Here is a 20,493-nt window from a genome sequence, read left to right on the forward strand (position 1 = left end):
GTCTCGCTGGTAGGGGGAGCAGCCATCTATGGCTTTTCCTTACGTAATTGCAGCTAAGGTTTTTATAGAATTGACACTGAGTACATCTCGGGGTTGAAGACTCTGAAGAACTTTCTGTGTATGGACATTAGTGAATAGTGAATAGTACCACTTGTTGAGAAATAATACGATCTGAAGAGAACGGTTGGCCTGTAGCTAATGAAGTCTCTGAAGATCTTCTGACCCAGTCTCCAGGACAGGCGGCTTCTCCTGCCTTCCACTTCCACCACGTGAGCTCTGTGGGCCAGGACTCGCCATCTCCTGGGGGCCCTGACTGTGGAGTCAGCCTAGGGGAGAGTGATTCTTTACCGTGATCTGCTTCATTACCGCCCCCCCCCCCCCCCCGCAAGGGCCCTACATAGCGAGCCCTCCTGCTTCACCTCCTGTCCTTGGCATTGGAAGATGGCCTCAGGCCTCCTGCACCTTCCTTCTCATGTTCCTGCTGCCACAGGTCTGATCACTATTCTTGGAATAGCTCCAGTTGTCCACCCTGAGGTGTCCCAGGGACAGTCAGGGGGCACCTCCCCTCCCGAGGAAGGTGCGTCAAGTGGCGCTGCCCTCTTCCCGGGGACGCCCTTGCCCTCCTGCCGGTGTTCACGTGGCCCCTCTGTGTGTTTGGGCAAAAGAAAAATCTTGGATGCAAGGTCTCACATGTTCCTCCAAAATTTAACCATTGAGATTTAGCCCCTTTATTCCTTTGGTGTTTTTAGCCATGTTGTTACTTTTTGATGCTTCATTCCTTCCTGTAGATTCAGTTTCCAGCTTGTGTCTTCTTCCTTCTGCCTGAAGGACTGTAACGGTTTCTTACTTAAATTCTTCCAGCTTTTATGTGTCTGCAAACTGTATTTGATCTTTGTTTTTGAAAGCTGTTTTCCCTGGGTATAGAATTTAGGTTGACAATCTTGTTCTGCAGTACTTTCGTGTTATTTCCCATAAGAACTCTTGTCATCTACATCTTTGTTCCTTAATACATACTGTCTTTTCTTTTTAAAACAATTAACTTAAAAATTTTTAATGTATGTTTATTTTTGATGAATAATCTGTCTAATCTCGTGTTATTTCCCATAAGAACTCTTGTCATCTACATCTTTGTTCCTTAATACATACTGTCTTTTCTTTTTAAAACAATTAACTTAAAACTTTTTAATGTATGTTTATTTTTGAGAGAGAGAGAGGGAGAGCGAGAGCAAGCGTGGGGAAGGGGCAGAGAGAGAGGGAGACACAGAATCTGAAGCAGCTCCAGGTTCCAAGTTGTCAGCACAGAGCCCAACATGAAGCTCGAACTCACGAATCGTGAGATCATGACCTGAGCTGAAGTTGGACGCTTAACTGACCCACTGAGCCACCCAGGCACCCCCAAAAATTAATGACATTTTTCAAAATTTCTAAATTAAAAAAATTTCCAGATGCTTTTAAGAGTTTTTAAGAAAGATTCTTTTAATGTTTACTTATTAATTTGAGAGAGGGAAAGAGAGAGATCGAGCAGAGGAGGAGCAGAGAGAGAGGGAGACACAGAATCTGAAGCAGGCTCCAATTTCTGACCTGTCAGCACAGAGCCCAACACGGGGCTCGAACTCACAGACCTTGAGATCATGACCTGAGCCAAAGTCAGACACTTAACTGACTGAGCCACCCAGGTGCCCCTGTTTTCACTCTTACATTTAGATCTATGATCCATCTGAGTTTATTTTTCGATGTGGTATGAGGGAAGGGTTTAACTTCATTCTCCACGTGCATGGCCAGTGGTCATCAGTGTAAGAGTTTATTTCTGAACTCAGTCCTATTCCTTGGGCTGTATGTCTTTATACTAGTGCTATTCTGATTCCTATAGCTTTGTAGAAAGCTTTGAAATCAGGAAGTGTGGGTCCTTTGTCATCTATAAGATTATTTTAGGTGTGCTTGATTCTTTGTGTTTCCATATGAATTTTAAGATCAACTTGTCAGTTCCTGCAAAAAAGAAACTTGGACTAGCGGGATTTTGATGGGGATGTCATGGGACCTGCAGATTACCTTGGGGACTGTTGACATCCTGACACTATTAAGTCTTCTGATCCATGAACATGGGAAGTTTCTCCATGTATTTAGGTCTTCAGTTTTTTTAGCAGTATTTCAGTGTGTCAGCATTGTACTTTTTTTGTTTTATTCCAAATGTGTTGTTATTTTTGATGCTATTATAAGTGGAATTTTCATGTCATTTTCTGGTGGTTCATTGTTGGTGTATAGAAATACAATAGGTTTCTGAATATTGAGTTTGTGTGACGTTGCTGAAATCATTTATTAAATTATAATAGATTTAATAGATTCAGTGGCTTCTGTGGGGTTTTTGTATACGAGATCAGGCCATCTGCTTATATAATTTTACTTCTTTTTCCTCCCCCCTTTTGGATGCCTTTTATTTCTTGTCTAATTGCCCTGGTTAGAACCTCCAGTGAAATGTTGACTAGAAGTGTGGCGAGCCAACATCTTTGTCTTGCTCCTGATCTTAGGGGGAAGTATCTAGGTTTTCCTGTTGAGTGCGGTGTAAGCTCTGAGCTCATTGATGTCCTAGTTATATTTTAAAGAATTTTTCTTTTCTTTCCTTTTCATTTTGGGTCACTTATACAGCATTGTCCTCAGTCTATTCTATAACATCTGATCTGCTGTTTATCTCATCTAGGGGATTTTCCACTTCGTGTCTTATAGTTTTCATTTCTATGAATTTAATTTTGGTCTTTTAAAAATGTCTTTCACATCTGTGCTACTTTTTTTTTTTTTTTGAGATAGTATATACGAGTTGGGAGGGACAGAGAGGGAGAGAGAGACTCCCGAGCAGGCTCCATGTTCAGAGCAGAGCCTAATGCAGGGCTCGATCCCACGACCGTGGATCATGATTTGAGCTGAAATCAAGAGTCAGACCCTCAACCAGCAGAGCCACTTAGGTGCCCCTATATTACCTGTACCCGGTATTTTGAACACACGGATGCAGTGATAACAACTGTTTTAGTGCCCTTGTCTCTTGACTCTGCCGTCTTTGTCAGTTTGGATTTTTTTTGATAGATGTGTTTCTTCTTATTACAAGTTACATTTTCTTGTTTCTTTGCACGGCTTTGACTTGTTGCCAGAGACTTTGAATTTTCCCTTGCTGGATGCTGGACATTTTTGCGTTTCTGTGCATATTCTAGGCTTTCCTTTCAGAGTAGCCGGTGCTTTGGTCCTTTGGATCTTGCTTCAGCGCTTTGCCAGGTTGGACCCCAGCAGTAGTGGGTTTGGGACAGTTCAGAGCTAATCCCCCTGTGGAGGTGAGACCTCTCTGTGCACCGTGCCCAGTGACCTGTGTCTCTTGGGGGTTTCCAGTCTGTCCAGTGGAAAGAGGCACTGTCCCTGGCCCCATGTGAGCCCTGAGGAGTGCTCTAACCGTTTTGGATGGTTCTTTCCAAACACTCAGGCTTTGTTTAGTGCTCAGGGAAGACTCCCAGGTGGCCCTCTGCAGAGCACATTGCCAGTGTTGTCTCTCTGTTGCATTTTCCTTCTCTTGTGCTTGGTCCTGTGTGTTGTATGCTCCTTGATTTTCTAGGGCACAGCACTGCCTCCCTCAGCGTTCTCACGTGGGTCCCCCTCCCTGTACTGCGGCCTGGAAGCTCTCCAGGCAGTGAGCTGGACTGAAATGGGGCTCCCCTTGACTGCTTCTGCGTCTTCAGTCCTCACAGCCCTTTGTTACCTGTGTCCAGTGTCGACAACCGTTGCTTCGCAGATGTCTAGATTTCTCGTTGTCTCGGTCAGCGGTGTCTCTCCGCGCCTCTGAGGGCGGTTTGGAGGCTGATTGTGCTTCTGGCAGGGCCGCTCCAGCTCTCTGAGTGCCCGTTTTGCACAGAGTGGTGCCAAGTGCCCTGTGCCTCCAGAAATGCCCGCCCACGTTGATTCCTATTCCTAACCCCCCTTTTGGGGCACCCTGGCTTGGCCACAGTGAGTCCGTTTCTTCTGCCAGCCTGTGTTTCCATCTTGTCAGGAAGGATTACTGCAAGAGGTGATGGTGGGTGTCCTGTCCCCTCGCTGGTTCTCAGAGCAGCCTCCTGCAAGCCCTCCATTAAGGCATCACCATTGTACATAAAAATACACAGCACGAGCTGGAAGTTTTTTAAATTTTCCTCAAAATTCGGGGCAGGTGGGTGACTCAGTTGGTTAAGTGTCAGACTCTTGATTTCAGCTCAGGTCATAATCTCACAGTGCATGAGCTCGAGCCCCACGTTGGGCTCTGAGCTGGCAGCTCGGAGCCTGCTTGGGATTCTCTCCTGTCTGCCTCTCTATCCCTCCCCTGCTCATTCTCTCTTTCTCCCTCAAAAATAAACATGTAAAAATAAATAAATAAATAAATAAATAAATAATAAGCTTGCCTCAAAATTTGTGTTTTACTATTATTTGCCTTTAGTAGAATGTGATGAAAAGCATCTGAAAGCACACTAGTTTTACATTGGTCTTTTTAAGGTTAGTACAGAAAACATTTCTGTGGTATCCTGCAAAGAGTCTTGTGACTTTGAGGTGTTTTGCCTCCTGAGCGAGTCACCATTTATTGAGTACCAGACTCTGCTAAATGAATTTTACTCTTGCCTCCTTACTTCCTACTCCCCACTCTTTGTGGAACGCAGTCCAGGCCCTGACCCCCGGCCCTGCTGCAGACCTCCGGAGCCTCTGCGACGGGCCTGGCTCAGCCAGCCTGCACCCTGGGGCCCCGTCGGCATGTGCCCACACGCTTGGTTTTCCTTTTGTCCTGCTGGTGCCACTTCCCCCTCCTTTGCTGGTTTTCCTTCTCTTTGTGTCTAAATTGCTTGGTGGTTTGGTCCTCGGCCCCTTTTCTCAGCCTTATCTGTGCTTCTGTGAGGTCTCATCTCACTGCATTGCCACCCAAGAATGGCGCTTCCATGCCAGGAACCCCCAAATGTGGACTCTGCTCTGGGTGCCCCCCACATTCTAGATCACACCCCTGGTGCCCTGCCTCCCCCAGGGACATGGGACAGCACCAGCACCTGATATGTTCAGGAGGCATCTCCTGGTTTGCCCAAAAATCTGCTAGTCCTCAGCCTTGCCTCAGTACGAAGCACCACCACTCGTGCCTGATGAGCCACTGCTGACTCTTTTTTCTCATATCCCGCGTCTGGCAGTCAGCTCGAGTCTGCCTTCCCATCTGTCTGTCCCAGGTGCACCTTGTCACCCGATTGCAGCCACCCCTGGCCAGACCACAGCCTTCCCCGGACGCGGCAGTGCGTCCCAATATATTTCCCTGCTGATGCTCCACACAGTGGTCAGGGCTGTCCTTTTAAAATACGACTGATTATGTGACTCATCCTCTAGTTCAAAAACCTCTGATGCCTGCCTGCCCCACAGCAGTAAAACCCAGAGCTCTGGCCTTGGCCTGCAAGGTCTGAGGTCTGGGCTGAGGTCCCGGCCATGATGCTTCCTTGCTTATCACTGGCCTTCTTATCGCGCCTTGTCCTTGGGTCTTTGCCATCAGCTCTGCCGTCTGCTCCGGTGCTTGTAGGGTCCCCGGGCCTCCTGGTGGGGCTGCTGCACCCATTTCACATGCAGATCCATCCAGGATTGCCCCCGCTCAGCATGCCATCCTGCCTCCGGCTTCTCAGCAGTGCATGCCCCTGTGCCCTCTGTTGCCCTGACCACTTACCATAAGCCTCTCTCAGTGGATATAGTAGAGCAGTTTCTGCCATTTTCTGTTGCTAGGAGTTCTATAAAACTGTCCCAGCATGTGGGTGGTTTTGTTCAAATAGGAGTGTATTTGTAAGATGGATTACGTACTTTTTATTTTGATGGAGAACATGGAATTGCCCTCTGGGGGACTGTCCATGTGTGTTCCTCAGCCGTGTACAAATACCTGTGTCCCCACCTTTGCCATGCAAATGTGCCGGCACACATTTTGGTGGTGCTGATGTAATATGTATAAAACAGTACTTAAAAAGCTTAATTAGTGTTTAAAAAATAAGCATGGCTTCTCTTTTTATGGTTTTTTTTTTATTAAATATTTTTATTTATTTCTAGGAGAGAGACAGCGTGAGCAGGGGAGGGTCAGAGAGAGAGGAAGATACAGTTTCCGAAATAGGCTCCAGGCTCCGAGCTGGCAGTCAGCACAGAGCCCGACGCAGGGCTCGAACCCACGAACCGCGAGATCATGACCTAAGCGAAAGTCGGACGCTTACCCGACTAAGCCACCCAGGCGCCCCTCTTTTTATGTTCTTTGTGGCATTTTTCTGCTGCATTGTTGGTCCTTCCCTAGTTGATGTGCGGGAGACTTCAGTGACACATTTCTGCATCGCATGCTGTGGAACTGTGACTGTCTTTTCTCCACACAACCTGAAATCTGAGTGCTTCCTGTGGCTTAGCCTGCCTGCCTGATGGAACACATTGTGGCTGGTCCTTCCCCTGGGTTTCCGCCCCCACCCTCTGTCTGTTTTGGTTAGAGTATTTCTTCCTTTTGTTCATTTTGAATCCTGAGTTCTGGAACAACAGATAGAAACGTTTGTGAACTCGTCTTGGTTTTTACTACTTTGGATGTTTGTTCCATGTAGAATCTCATATGGCCACTGAGCTGTCTCCTATAGTACTGTGTACGTAGAGCTGCTCACGTGATGCTTGTGAATGCATAGACGCAGCCTCGTTAAGTCCTTAGGTATTTGTCAAGCAGAGACGAGTACCTCGGCCAGGGGGGCTGCAGTGGGGCCCGGCAGACATCAGAGCCTTGTGTGCGTGCCGCCCCTGAGATGGAGAGTCTCTCCGTCCTCTTCATGTATGAGTAGTGTGCCCTCTGTCAGGCACCTGCAGCTCTGGGCTGTAGTTTTGTGTCCCTCTTGCAGGATGCTGAGGAGTGTGACAAGGCTGGGAGTGTGGCCACCTGCCAGGCTGTCATGCGTGCTGTGATTGGCATTGGGATTGAAGAGGAAGACCGGAAGCACACCTGGATGGAAGATGCTGACAGTGTAAGTCCTGCGAGCATCTGCGAGGAACTAGGCTGCAACGTGAAAGTCTTTTTGATCTGCTCATTTATTTTTTTAAGTTTATTTATTTTGAGAGACAGAGAGAGAGCATGTGTGAGCTGGGAGGGTCGGAAAGAGAGGAGAAAGAATCCCAGGCAGGCTCCACACTGTCATCACAGAGCCCGACACGGGGCTTGAACCCACAGACTTGCAAGATCATGACCTGAGCTGAGCTCAAGATTCTTAAGAGTCAAAGCCACCCAGGTGCCCCTGATCTGCTGATTTTTAAGCACAGTTGAAGCTGTAAGGAGTACAGATTTCTCTTCACCCGGAGAGCCCCTCCTTGCAGACCTCCCGACCTGCAGCGCTCTGTGCTCTGCATGGGCTGACTGTGTGCTGTGGACCAGGAGGCGGCACAGAGTGGGAGCTCACGTAACTCTCAGCTGTTTTACCTCTATGTCTACCCACTGGTTTCTTTTACAAATTGCACTTCAGAAAATATTTTGCATACAAAGTTTTTGCCTACTTTGAAATTATTTCCTTGGAATAGACTTCCAGAGAAGAGAGCACGGGGTCAAAATTGATATGTATTTTAGGTATTCAGTGCTTTAAAGGTGGCTCTCTCTTTTTTTAGTTCGTTATTTTGAAATAATTTTAGATTTACAGATGTCACAGACTATACAAAGGGTTCTTATATACCCTTCACTCAGATTCCCCTGAATTTGAGTACTTCACCACATTTGCCTTTCCCATGCCACACATGCGCGCGCGCGCACGCACACGCACACGCACACACACACACACCCTTACTGTGTCTTTGGAATGTTTGAGAGTAAATTGTGGATGTCACAGCCTCTTTCCTCTAAGTACTGCAGTGTTTCTTTAAAAGAGGCTTTCTTACACAATCACAGCATAACTATCAAAATGAGGAAATAATGTTGATACAGTGCTATTATGTAACTTGCAGGCCTGTCCAGATTTCACCAATTGCCTCCCTAAGTGTCCTGTTAGCAGAAGGAAAAACCCAGCTGGGTTCTGGTGCAGTAGCTGCCCGGTCACATCCCTCAGGTTTCCGTGGCCCTGATAGTCTGGAGGAAGCTTTGGTCTGTCTGTCTTTTTCAGGAGTCTGACTTCTGTCAGGACAGGACAGTGATTTTGTGGGGGCCCCTTGATTTGGGTCTCCACAATGTGTCCCCAGAATGGGGTAATAAGTGACTTGTAGGGAGGTACTCTGAGATTCCACACCCTATTTCTTGCCAAACTTTGACCTACTAGTTTGCCGGCACATTAATGATGATTTTGGCCTGTATCATTTACTACTGTGGTATTTGCCAAATAGTGCTTTTCTTTTTTCTTTCTTTTTTTTTTTTTTTAATGTTTATTTTTGAGAGACAGAGTGTGAGTAGGGGAAGGGCAGAGAGACCAGGACATAGAATCCAAACCAGGCTCCAGGCTTTGAGGTGTCCTCATGGAGCCTGACGTAGGGCTCAAACTCACAAACTATGAGATCATGACCTGAGCTGAAGTTCGACACTTAACTGACAAAGCCACCCAGGTTCCCCTTAAAATTTTTTTTTAACGTTTACTTATTTTTGAGAGAGACAGAGGGAGAGAGACAGAGCCCAAGTTGGGGTGAACAGAGAGAGAGGGAGACACAGAATCCAAAGTAGGTTCCAGGCTCTGAGCTGTCCGCAAAGAGCCTGACACAGAGCTTGAACCCATGAACTGCGAGATCATGACCCGAGCTGAAGTCAGACGCTCAATTGACTGAGCCACCCAGGTGCCAAATAGCACTTTTCTAAATATCATTTCTTCTGTATTTTATTAGAGTTTATTAATTGGAATTCTACAGTAATGAGCTTTCCCCTTCCCTTACTCATGTGGGTATTTGTTTCTTCCTGTTATGAGAGACTAAGGGTCCCTACTCCATTCTGGGAGACTATAGCCCATGATGGCATCTCTGGTGTGGAGCTCGCACAACCTCTTCAGCGCCGTGTGCTGTGTGACTCCGCACAGGCGCTGGCTGCACCGTGCACTCCGGCGCCTGTGGCCTGTGGATGGCCTTGTGCACACCGAATATACCTGATTCTTTAGGCGAGTCAAGACACAGGCCAACCATGAATATTTTTAAAAACTTTTCATTACATAACATTTAAGACACAAAGAAGTATAAAGAATAACAAATACACTCAGTCTCTGTAGTGGAAGGAAATTCCTAAATGTGCAAAAGAATCCTACTTCCTTGTTGTTGAGCCCCTTTTTATTCTGAATGTGGACTTAAAACACTTCACTTCTTTTTATTTTCCTTATTGCTTTGACAGCATAGGAGGCCCAGTGAGGGGAGGGGAGCGGTAGGGGACGGACATTGCCCTAGGGATGACAGATTGTGGGAGCAGAAACCCACAAACCATTTCAAATTTTCTTTTTCCGTTTTGTTGTCTCTTGTACGTGTGTGGGAGCAAGCAGGGCTGTCTTTCACAAAGCTGTGCAATTCTGGAGTAAGAGCTGAAGTCTCTGTGCTCAGAAGAGTGGAGTGTTTTCCTAATACTCGCACCTCTCAGGGCCCGGCCTGGCCCACCCACACCTGAGACCCTCGGCGGACTGTCGCTTGCTCTTGTGGGGCCATGGATGCCTGAAAGGCGTTGTTACCGGCTTCCAAGACCTTGGTCAAAAGTCACAGGGAGGAGTACAGACCAGTTGGTATGGGGTCTGCCTGCTCCTCAATTGGCATCTTCTCTCACTTTCTCAGTCACTACTGGTCAGGACACGCCCAAGGCGGGGCCCTTCCTGATTTCTGCTGTGCTTGAGTCAGATTGAGGCCATGTGACCAAGGAGGAACCCAGTTTGACAAGGTCTCAGCTGCATCCATCCCTACTCTTTTAGCTCCTCCACACCCGTTTGCACACGGTGGTCTTTGTGCCGCAGGGGGCTTCCTAGCAGTTCTCTTGGAGAATGAGTGGCTCAGAGGCTGTGAGGCTGCCTCTGTCTGGTTCCATCCGTGCCATTTTGATGATCATTGTTGCAAAACTTTGCTCCTATCACAGAGTCTGGTGGCCCTTCACTTACCTCAAGATACAAAACCCTTTCTTGGTACAAGAACGATAACGCCTCCCATGTGTGCAGAGTGTGCAGGGCAGCATGTTGTTCTCTCAGGTGGGCCGCGAGCATCTGGTGTTGAGTGTGCTGGGCCCTAGCCTTTTTCTCCTGTGTCCGCCTGTTCCAGTGAGCGTCCCTGGCCGTGACCGTCTCGAGAGATGATCACCACAGAGCAACTGGCTTTCTTGTGTTGTTTGATTCTAACTAAGGAATAAAGTCATTCTTTTTTTTTTTTTTTCAACATTTGTTTATTTTTGAGAGACAGAGAGACAGAGCATGAGTCGGGGGTGGGGGGGCAGAGAGAGAAGGAGACACAGAATCAGAAGCAGGCTCCAGTCTCTGAGCTGTCAGCACAGAGCCTGATGTGGGGCTTGAACCCATGAACCATGAGATCATGACCTGAGCTGAAGTTGGATGCCTAACCTACTGAGCCACCCAGGTGCCCTTAAAGTCATTCTTAAGGAAAAAAAACATCCAAAGAAAGTAGCAAGTGTTTATGGAAGTTCTGTTTGAGTGGATGGGTTCTTTCTCTTTTGTAGGCTGCTTTTTTTTTTTTTTAAAGAAGGAAAGCTGTTTTTTTTTTTTTTAAGTTTATTTATCTTTGAGAGAAAGTGCTTCCTCTCTGTGGGGAGGAGCAGAGAGGGAGGGGTGAAGAGAAAGAATCCCAGTCACACTGTGAGTGTGGAGCTTGACCATGGGACTTGATCTCATGTACCTGTGAGATCATGATCTGAGCCAAAATCAAGAGTCGGATGCTTAATCAACTGAGCCACTCAGATGTCCTGTAAGCTACGTTTTTTATGGTAAATACACGTATGATAAAGTTTGCTGTTCTAGCCACTTGGAAGCGTGTGACTCCATAGCACCTGGCACACTCACGGTGGTGTTGACTCCAGAGTTTTTGACTCACGGTCTTGACTCCAGAGTTTTTCTGTCCCCTGCATCAGAGCCCACACCTGTTCACAGCCACTCAGGGGGATAGACGCTTTCTTCTCTTCTTTGTATTCACCTGTGTTTTGCAGGTTTCTAATGAGTATAGCTTTTATAATGGAAAATGTATACCATGCCTAGGTTTTAGAAAGGAGCCAGTCTGTGCAGCGTGTGGTGGTCACCTTCCTGCAGCTGGTGGCTGCTGTGCTGCTGCACCACCTCCTGCTGTTTGTTGGGGGCTGGCAGACAGCCCCGTGCCGGCCTCTGTGTGTTTCATGTCCCATCCTCTTGGGGTTTCCCTCTCCCAGATTGTGTTTCTTATTAGGCCATCCCATTGTGTGATTCTGAGCAGATGGGCCATCATGCCTCTTGCTCTGAGGCCAGGGCTGGGCTGCCCACTCTCACCTTTATCTCTCTGCTCTAGTGTGTGGCCCACAATGCCCTGGAGTGTGCACGAGCTATCTATGCCTACGCCCTGCAAGTGTTCCCCAGCAAGAAGAGTGTGTGGCTTCGAGCCGCGTACTTCGAGAAGAACCATGGCACCAGGTATGTGGTTGGGCCCCAGATGCATGGTGGTACTCTCCACCTCCGTGTGCTCATTGACCCTCTGACTCCAGATTGGGCAGAGCTGAATTTAAATCTCCCGTCCCCCGAGGTGGCCTAAGGGCTTAAATTTGAGATCCAGTCCTCTGTGATGAAGGATAGAATCTTCTACCGCACTTGAGACTTTGAGATCTGTCTTTACGGCCCTTTCTGTGATAGACAGGATTATCACTTTTTTATAGTTGAGAAACTGAGAAGCCGAGAGCATCTCCATGCAGAAGTGCCTACAGCTGAGTTGGCGGATGCCTGGTGGCCCAAGGGTGCCTGGGGCGAGGCAAGGTTCTAAAACTCCACGTCTGCGCCAGCACTGGATTTAGCAGTGTGGGCGGTGCGGCATCTGGGCCCAGGCAGGCATGGTTTTCATTTAAGCTCTGCTGACTTTGGGTTTAGGCTAGTTTTTGTGCTCTGAGGAGGTCCTTGACAATTTTCTCTAATTGTATTCTTTAATTGAAAAAAGCTTTTGGGTCTGCCTTATTGGCTGTAACTGCTGATTAAATTAGGTGTTGCAATTTCTGGCGTTCAAGGGGCGCCTCTCCAGGGCATCAGGCTCATGTCACTGTGCACTCTGCACCCAGGCCCTCTGCTGCTCTTTCCTGTGCTGGGGCCGGGTCCAGGGAGCAGGCCTTGCTGATTCCAGCAGGGCTTTTGCTGGGAGCAGTGAGCCCCTTTCTCTTTCCTTTCCCGGCATTGTTGAATCTCAGTCTGGTCAGGGTATCTTTCCGTGTGTGTTGCTGAAGCTTTTGTCCCCTCCCCACTCTCCCCATCTGGTTTAGTGTTTTGGGGTGGACTCATTTGAGGCTGTTTTGAGATGACCGTGCTGACTCACCCTGTGCCGAGTTCACCTGTGACAGCCCCAAGTCCGGAGCGGGGCCTCCCGTGCTGGGTGTGGCTTGTGGACGTGTCCCACTGGCACTGCTCCTCTTGGGCCCTGGGCATGGGGCAGCCTCCCCCCGGGCCCTGGCACCCTTCCTGTCTGGCTGACCCGTGGCATGGCATGGCAGGAGGAGGTGGGGCACTCAGGGCCTGGGGTCCTGGCTCTGGGATTGTCAGGAAGCATTCTGCAGACTCTCTTGGGCTTCACTCCACACAGAGTGGGTCTTTCATCTTGCTGCCAAGCCCCAGAGAGGTCATTTGTGCCAGCTGGTGCAGCAGAAGGGTGCTAGCCGCCTGGCAGTTGGGGGCTTCCCACCTGACACCCAGGCTGGTGGTATTCTTGCCCGGTAGTGACCAAAATAAGTTTCTTCCAATAAGACCATTTCTCTGGATGCCAGAGAACAGATTCTGGGTCATAATCTTTGTCGGCGGATCTGTGGTTAAAGATGAAAAGAGCTCTCCTGTCACCCAGACTGTGAAGTTATCACTCCCCTCAGGACACACAGCTATGAAAGGGTCCCTTGAGAAGTTCCTCCATCAGGCTCAGCTGTTTAACAATGCATGCTTTGTAGCACCCTCTTCAATAGTTGATTTTAGAACCTTTATGAAGAAAAAAGATTTCCCCACACTCTCCCCATTGTAAAATCCGGTAAATCATTTATAGCGCCGAACTTTGGAGCAGTAACTGTCTTTTCAGCACCCACGCTGAGGCTGTGAGCACCCTGCATGCTCTGGTGGTGACTGTGGGCCTCTGTCTTCCAGGGAGTCCCTGGAAGCCCTCCTGCAGAGGGCTGTGGCCCATTGCCCCAAAGCAGAGGTGCTGTGGCTTATGGGTGCCAAGTCCAAGTGGCTGGCGGGGGATGTGCCCGCAGCGAGGAGCATCCTGGCTCTGGCCTTCCAGGTGGGTTGAGGAATCAGCTGGGCTGCCGGGGAGCATGTGCACTTGAACCCTCACCTCAGTGCCTGTCGAGGCCCAAGGGCTCCAGAGTGCATGTGCCCTTGAGCCCTCCCCCTGCCCATTGACGGGAGCTGACCTGAGAGAGGAGCTGTGTGTGGGTCAGGGTGCACCACACTCTACAGGCAGCCGGGGTCCTCAGGGGGTCCGAGAGTAGGAAAATGGCCCACTGGTGGACCTACCTCTTGGTTGTGACCATTCATTGTAACCACAGGCCAGATAGTTCAGAACATAGAGCACAGGACAGACAGGTGACATTCCCCAGGTGAGCGGAACAGTAGCCAGACACCATTTCCCCGCAGGAGCGCCTGTGTGAGAATTTGATTGTTCAGTCCGTGTACTCTCAGGGATGTACACGGCGGCCACTCGTGGGCCTCCTGGTGCTACTGGGCCCTTAAGGTGGGTGGAGTTACATTCAGACAGTTGCAGCTAGCCAGGCTTCTTTGGGCCGGTGTCACAACCCATGTGTGGCTGGTGGTCAGTCTGCAGCACAATTACTGTGTTTTCACGTTCGTTCCAGCAGAGCTAACCCACAGTGTTACATTAGTTTCGGGAAGTGTACGATACGGCGATTCAACACTTCCACGTGTTATTCAATGCTCGGAGCATCCATTTTTATAAACTGTTGAGTGCTATGTAAACATCAGTCTGTTGTAACCCTGACTGGCATAATTACGTTTGTCCCTCCCTGAGTAAATGGCCACGAGAGGAGCCTGGCCTGTATCTGGCCTTTTGCTTTTTACTGTCCATTGGAGGACAGCCACATGTTCAGGACGCTGCTTCTGGCTGAGTCATCACAGCATTCTCCCGCCATCTGCATGGGCACCGTTGCCAGTCACTCTGGGGCTGTTTATGAGCATCTGTGATGCAGCCAGGCAGGTGCGGTGAGGGGGCGGCTGTGCTTTCAGAAGGCCGTGAGGGTACCACCCGTGTGTCTGCTAGATTCTGGCTTGTACGTGGTCCAGTCCTAGCCCTTGGGATCCTTCCACACCATCAGTGATGCCCTGAGCATCCTTCCTGCCTGCTCACACAGACCACATTCAGATAGCCGGTCCCTTATCGCCAGGCTTGGGAACAGGGGTGGGTATGGCAGATCCACACGGGTAGGATGTGAATGAGCTGTTCTGGCTTTGAGAGGTTACTCGGGCTTAGGGTGGATTCTGGAGAAGATGGCTCTTGCTGTTGCCTGAGTGCCTAGAAAATGGGCTGGCTTATTTTCAGGTAGGTCAGCACTCTTGGGCCAGACCCTGCTTTGTCATCTGTTAGCCCTGGAAATGCTTGGATCAGACCATCCTGCAGCAGAGTGAGGCCCGGCCCCGTGCCCAGGCTGGCTGCTCTTGATTAAGTGTAATCTAGCCCTGGCCACTTTGTTCTGGTCCCATCTCCCTCCAGGCCAACCCCAACAGTGAGGAGATCTGGCTGGCTGCCGTGAAGCTGGAATCCGAGAACAATGAGTACGAGCGCGCCCGGCGGCTGCTGGCCAAGGCGCGGAGCAGCGCACCCACTGCCCGGGTGAGCAGGGCACCCAAGCCATGATGGGTCCCCAGGGCCTGCGGTGTCTGGAAGGTGTGAGGTGCCAACTAAGGACGTGGTACTCTAGGCTTATTTGTTCATACTTGACTTTGAGATGCATTTGTGTATTTAGACGCCCACCTTGTTCCAAAGGATGCGGAACAGGTTACTAAAGTCCACAAAACACAGCAGGATGAGTGGCGTTTAAGGGGAGCTGTGGTGTAAAGTGTGTATCGTGAAGATGCTATCCTTCCAGGGCCCGGTGCTAGAGGTCACCGTGTCATCCAGACCGGTGGTCGGGGTGGGAGCAGGGGCGGCTCGACAGTGTGTCTGCCTCGCAGGTGTTCATGAAGTCTGTGAAGCTGGAGTGGGTGCTGGGCAACATCGCGGCCGCCCAGGAGCTGTGTGAGGAGGCCCTGAAGCACTACGAGGACTTCCCTAAGCTGTGGATGATGAAGGGGCAGATCGAAGAGCAGGAGGGGCTGATGGAGAGGGCTCGGGAAGCCTACAACCAGGGGGTGAGCCGGTGCCCTTGGCTGCAGCTAAGAGCCGACCCTTGGAGACTGAACACCCAGCCTCAGGGTGTCCGTATGCCTTGCCTTGCGTGGGAATTAGAGGCCCAGCCGTCAGTGACTCTCTTGGGCCCCAGCTCGTAGTGTGGAAGCAGGTCACACCCTGGTCCCCTCACTCAGATCTGTGCTTTTCCTTCCACAGAGCTGTGTGCACCACACTCAGACAAGTGTGGGTTATAGCACAGCTAGCCTGCAGGCGACGGTGTGTGCACTCCACACATACGCATGTGTACACAGCTGTGTAGGAAACATACACGCACTCTGTGTATGCTTATACACAGCACTGCCGTGCACATGAAACCCCACACCCTTACCTGAAACGGGCAGGCGTCTGTGCACACAGGCATCCCTGACTTCCGGCTGCGGAGCCTGCCACAGCTGTCACAGCTCCTCCCTGACATCAGCCAAGCCCTCCCTTACTTGTCTTTGTTGCTGTAGTTGAAGAAGTGTCCCCACTCCACCCCTCTATGGCTTTTGCTTTCTCGGCTGGAGGAGAAGGTTGGGCAGCTGACCCGAGCTCGGGCCATTTTGGAGAAGTCTCGCCTGAAGAACCCAAAGAACCCTGGCCTGTGGTGAGTCCTGGTAGGCCCGGCTCGCCCCCCGGAGGGGCTTTCCTCACGCAGCCGCCCGTGTGGAGTCATTTGTGCAGAATTTCTAGCTCAGGCTCCATGAGAAGGGAGGGTCCAGCTCGGACACTCGGATGGGCTCCATTTACAGACAGGCTTGTATGTAGCGGGACGCAGCTTCATTTGTGCTCTGGTAGAAGGTGCCCAGGGGAGCCCGGAGCTAACAATGGGGGATCAGGGATGGATGAGGCCGAGGAAGTGCATCCCGCAGTGGAGGTGGCATCTGGACAAACCTTTAAGGGATGAACAGGAAGTAGTCAGGCGAGGATGGCGTTCTGTCCGTTGGAAACGGCGTTGCGGGGGTGCAGTGTAGCTGTTGCCAGAGGAGACCCCTGCGAGTCGGGCAGGTCCTGAACGCCCCTGCTGTGGTGCTCAGCCGTCCTGACAGCACCAGCTGCCAACCTGGTGTCGCCCTCCACGTCTGCTGGCACCTGCGCGGTGGCGGGGTCCCGGCCTCGGCTGTGGTGGCTGACAGGGGCGGGGGGCTCCGGCGCCTGCGTCTCTGGTGGAGGAGCTCTGCTTGGCAGAGGAGGCTCCTGCCACAGTGGCTTCCCAGGAACTTAGAGAACCGTAGCCAGGCTGGTCACTGGCTTCAGTGGCTGGGTGCTGACCTGCCCTTTGGGCCTCTTCCCTCAGGTTGGAGTCCGTCAGGCTGGAGTACCGCGCAGGGCTGAAGAACATCGCCAACACACTCATGGCCAAGGCGCTCCAGGAGTGCCCCAACTCTGGTAAGGGACTTCCCGGCTTCCCAGACTCGTCAGGCAGTAGCATTTCCTAGAGGAGTCGGTCTTGGGGTTCAGATACCCCATTAAAGCGTTTTGTTTGTCAGAGTTTCAGCTGTACCTCTCTCAGACGTGTGAACTAAATCGTCAGTCTCAGTTGTGGGGAGTTTGACTTCATGTTCTGGTACCCTGCCATCACTTCTGAAACTTAGCTTCTGTTATGTTACTCTGCATTTAAACACACATGCACTGTGAACAGACTTGGGGTTTAAAAAAAAAAAAAAAGGATAGTAAAAATCACCTGTAAGCCCACTATTGAGAAATTGTTACTTTTGACTGATTTGTATTATCATAACTTGTGTTCCTGCACAAAACCCAAGTTCTACTGTGTGTTTAGTGTTGCGCCTTGCTTTATTTTGAGAGAGAGAGCGAGCGAGTGAGCAAGCACGAGTGGGGCAGGGACAGAGAGCAAGAGGGAGAGAGAGAATCCCAAGCAGGCTCCTCACTGTCAGTGCAGAGCCCGATGTGGGGCTTGAACCCACAAACTGAGATCATGACCTGAGATGAAACCGAGAGTCCGACGCTTATCTGAGCTGAGCCACCCAGCCGCCCCTGTGCCTTGTTTTAAATCTGAAAGTGTCTGTGTAGATACCAGAAGTCTACCACTCACCTGTCGGTCAGTTTGAATCTTTAATAGTATTTCTGATTGTTTTGTTGTAATCAATCCTTAGATGTGAAATTATGGAGTCGATGAGTGTACCTTGAAGGTTTTGGGTACTTCCTGCCTAGTCACCGCCAGAACCTCATCTGGCCTGTGCCATCAGAGCTTCTGGGTCGGGGGGGCGCAGTGCAGCATTTGGGGCTTTGCCCACAGATGTGGGAGGACATAGCTGTGCTCTAAGGACACCCCAGGTTAGAATGTTGGCAAGCCCCTCTTGGGGCAGCCTACGCACGGGTGGGCTGTTTCTGAAGCGGGGCGGGGGTCTGAGTTGTGGCGTCTTTGTGTCTGAACTTCAGGTGTCCTGTGGTCTGAAGCCATCTTTCTTGAGGCAAGGCCCCAGAGGAAGACCAAGAGTGTCGACGCCCTGAAGAAGTGTGAGCATGACCCCCACGTTCTCCTGGCTGTGGCCAAGTGAGTGAGGGGCCGTTGTGGGGTGCTGACCCTTCAGGACCTAATGGGACCTCTTAGGGTCCTTGGCCACTGATGTTCTGTGATGAAGCACTTCTGCTTTGACCCAAGGCAGGCCCATCTCCAGGCAGAGGCCATGCGGATACGTGCTGCCCCCGTGGCCTGTGCTGTCCCTGACGCACAGACAGGCAGCTTCCTCTGGGCCCAGCCCTCCTTTCTTCTGTCCTGGCTCCTTCTGATGGGACTGCTCTCTCAGTCTGGACACTTCTCAGTTTACATCTACATGTGTCCTAGATTGGAAGACAGAGACAAGCTTGCTAACATTGGTCCACACAGAATTTAATAAGCAAGTCTTCTTTGGCTCAAAGGGCTATAAGCAAGGAAGTTGTTTTTCTCGTGTTAGTGTGAGAAAGCAGACACTTTCACCTTGGTGACCTTGGGGACAATATAGGGTCTATCCGTCAGGCCCAATCAGTGAGTCTGCAGGTGTGGAGATACACATGCCAGAGACCATCTTTCCTTTAGGGCGTATGGTCTCAAGGGCAACGGGAGGTCAGTGAGTGACCTCACACCATCAGCTCGTACATTGGGTGCTGGGTCAGGGGCTCCCTGGGGAGGCATGTGGTGTGTGAGGCATGGGAGGTAGCCCGGGGCCTCGGAGGACTGAGTGAGTTTATGGCTGATGCGCGGAGGGCCTGCGAGCAGGGTGGGGGTGGGTATGCTCAGAGGAGGCCGGGAGGTGACTGGTGTGTTTGAGGTGGGGGCTGTCAGGAGGGGCCTGGGCTGGGCTCCTGGGACCGCCGCTCAGGCCCCCCTTGAGGAGGCGGCATATGTGGCCCCGGAGCCCCCGCGCGCTGTTGCTGCCTGAGCAGGAGTCTGGCCCGTCCCGCGGCGTGCACAGGCGGGGGTCGCCCCACTTCCTCAGGCCCTAGCAGGCACCTCCTCTTCCGCTGCTTCGAGGCTGGGGACACCGCGCGTGGAGGCCTCCCTCCGGCTCTTGAGGCCCAGCTGGGCCCGCCTGGGGCTCCCTCCTGCCCTGTGCTTCCGCCTCCCAGAATGACTGTTGTGTGTGATACTCTGATAGGGCAACCATAAAAGCTCATAAAAGGCTTTGCTAAGATAAATAAGTCACTCCTTGCTTTTCCCAGATTGGTGTCCCGTGTACCTGCTATCTGAGTTTGTGCTCTTTAAGTCATAGTTTATCTAACACCCAGCAATTAAGAATACCACAGGGCTTAAAAAACAATCAAGCTATCAGGGCATGAAATTATTCCGTTTTGTAACTGAGACCAGTCCCCACAGCCGCCCTGAACGGCGGGGTGGTGGTGCGGTGGTCTGCTTTTGTGCCTGTGGCCACCAAGGACAGTGGGACGGGGTGGAGAGTGGAAGCCGCTCAGGGTCTCACCTGTCAGACAGTGCTCGCCCCAGTGTCCCTCCTGCCTCCTGCCTTCACGGACGTGTGGGGGAGGGCGCTCACGGGTCCTTCAGTGGGTTTCTGATGCTCCTCACTTGTGCTTCCAGCTTGGGCCTTGTTTGCAGGCGACTTTGTCTGCTGTGGGCCCGAGTTCTGGTGTTTAGCCAAGGCCCATCTTGTCCATGTTGGCTGGGTCCCTGCTAGAGACTGCGTCATGGGGCAGACGATCCAGAAGGAACCTGTTGGGGAACAGAGGCTTCACTTAACTTTCCCCAAAGTCTTAATTGTAAGGTTTACTTTCCTCTTCTTGTATTTTACCCAGAGGAAAATAATAATTTAAAGGAGCTTGAAAGTCTTGCTCTGTGTGGGCTTTTTAAGAAACGGCCTGTTTAGACCCTTGAAGGACAGTTGCAGGTTAGTGATGGGAGCAGTATCCAGGTAGCCAGGCCCCGTTCCTCAGCTCTCCTCTTGGGGGCTCAGGGGCTCACTAGGGAGAGGATAAAACTGATGTTGCCAGAGCCGGGCCCTGCCCAGGGCATCTGTGGCCTGTGCCAGCTCCCCACCACCCCTCAGGCCCCATCAGATGTGGCCACTTAGCTGGGTCCCTGCACTCATGCTTGCGGACAGGCTGTTCTGGAGTGAGCGGAAGATCACCAAGGCCAGGGAGTGGTTCCACCGCACCGTGAAGATCGACTCGGACCTAGGGGATGCCTGGGCGTTCTTCTACAAGTTTGAACTGCAGCATGGCACAGAGGTGAGGTGCTGCTCCCCATCCCCACCTCTGGGCAGTGGGAGGGGCCGGGGGGCGGGGCACAAGGGTCCCGCCTGATGGTGTCTGCTTCTGTGTCTGCTTTCTAGTTAGAGCCTTCTAGCCTCTTAGCCTGAAATGTAGATGTCTGGGTGATTTTAAGTGGTCTGTTAGCATCTCTTGATGAGTTGGTTGGTGACTGGGGCGTGGGGTCACAGTAGAAATGGGGATGGGATTCAAGCCCTGATGATTGTCCTTCTGCCTGAGCGAGTTCTGTCCTACTGGACCTGAGCCTGGGCATGCCTTCGGGGCCCAGCC

The 20,493-nt window shown here is 51.1% G+C and overlaps 1 protein-coding gene across 1 annotated transcript in view; it reads left to right on the top strand.

The window, feature by feature from the left end:
- PRPF6 (pre-mRNA processing factor 6) overlaps positions 1-20,493 on the top strand; it is a 47,186-nt gene that overhangs the window by 26,047 nt on the left and 646 nt on the right. The window contains exons 12-20 of the mRNA XM_077756883.1: positions 6,876-6,998; positions 11,446-11,567; positions 13,260-13,398; positions 14,845-14,964; positions 15,306-15,482; positions 15,975-16,108; positions 16,799-16,890; positions 17,902-18,016; positions 20,055-20,181. Coding sequence (XP_077613009.1) covers positions 6,876-6,998; positions 11,446-11,567; positions 13,260-13,398; positions 14,845-14,964; positions 15,306-15,482; positions 15,975-16,108; positions 16,799-16,890; positions 17,902-18,016; positions 20,055-20,181 — 1,149 coding nt within the window. The remainder of the gene's footprint in view (positions 1-6,875; positions 6,999-11,445; positions 11,568-13,259; positions 13,399-14,844; positions 14,965-15,305; positions 15,483-15,974; positions 16,109-16,798; positions 16,891-17,901; positions 18,017-20,054; positions 20,182-20,493) is intronic.

This window comes from Crocuta crocuta, unplaced genomic scaffold (assembly GCF_008692635.1).
Source record: "Crocuta crocuta isolate KB4526 unplaced genomic scaffold, BGI_CrCroc_1.0 scaffold613, whole genome shotgun sequence".
NCBI classification, from domain to species: Eukaryota; Metazoa; Chordata; class Mammalia; order Carnivora; family Hyaenidae; genus Crocuta; species Crocuta crocuta.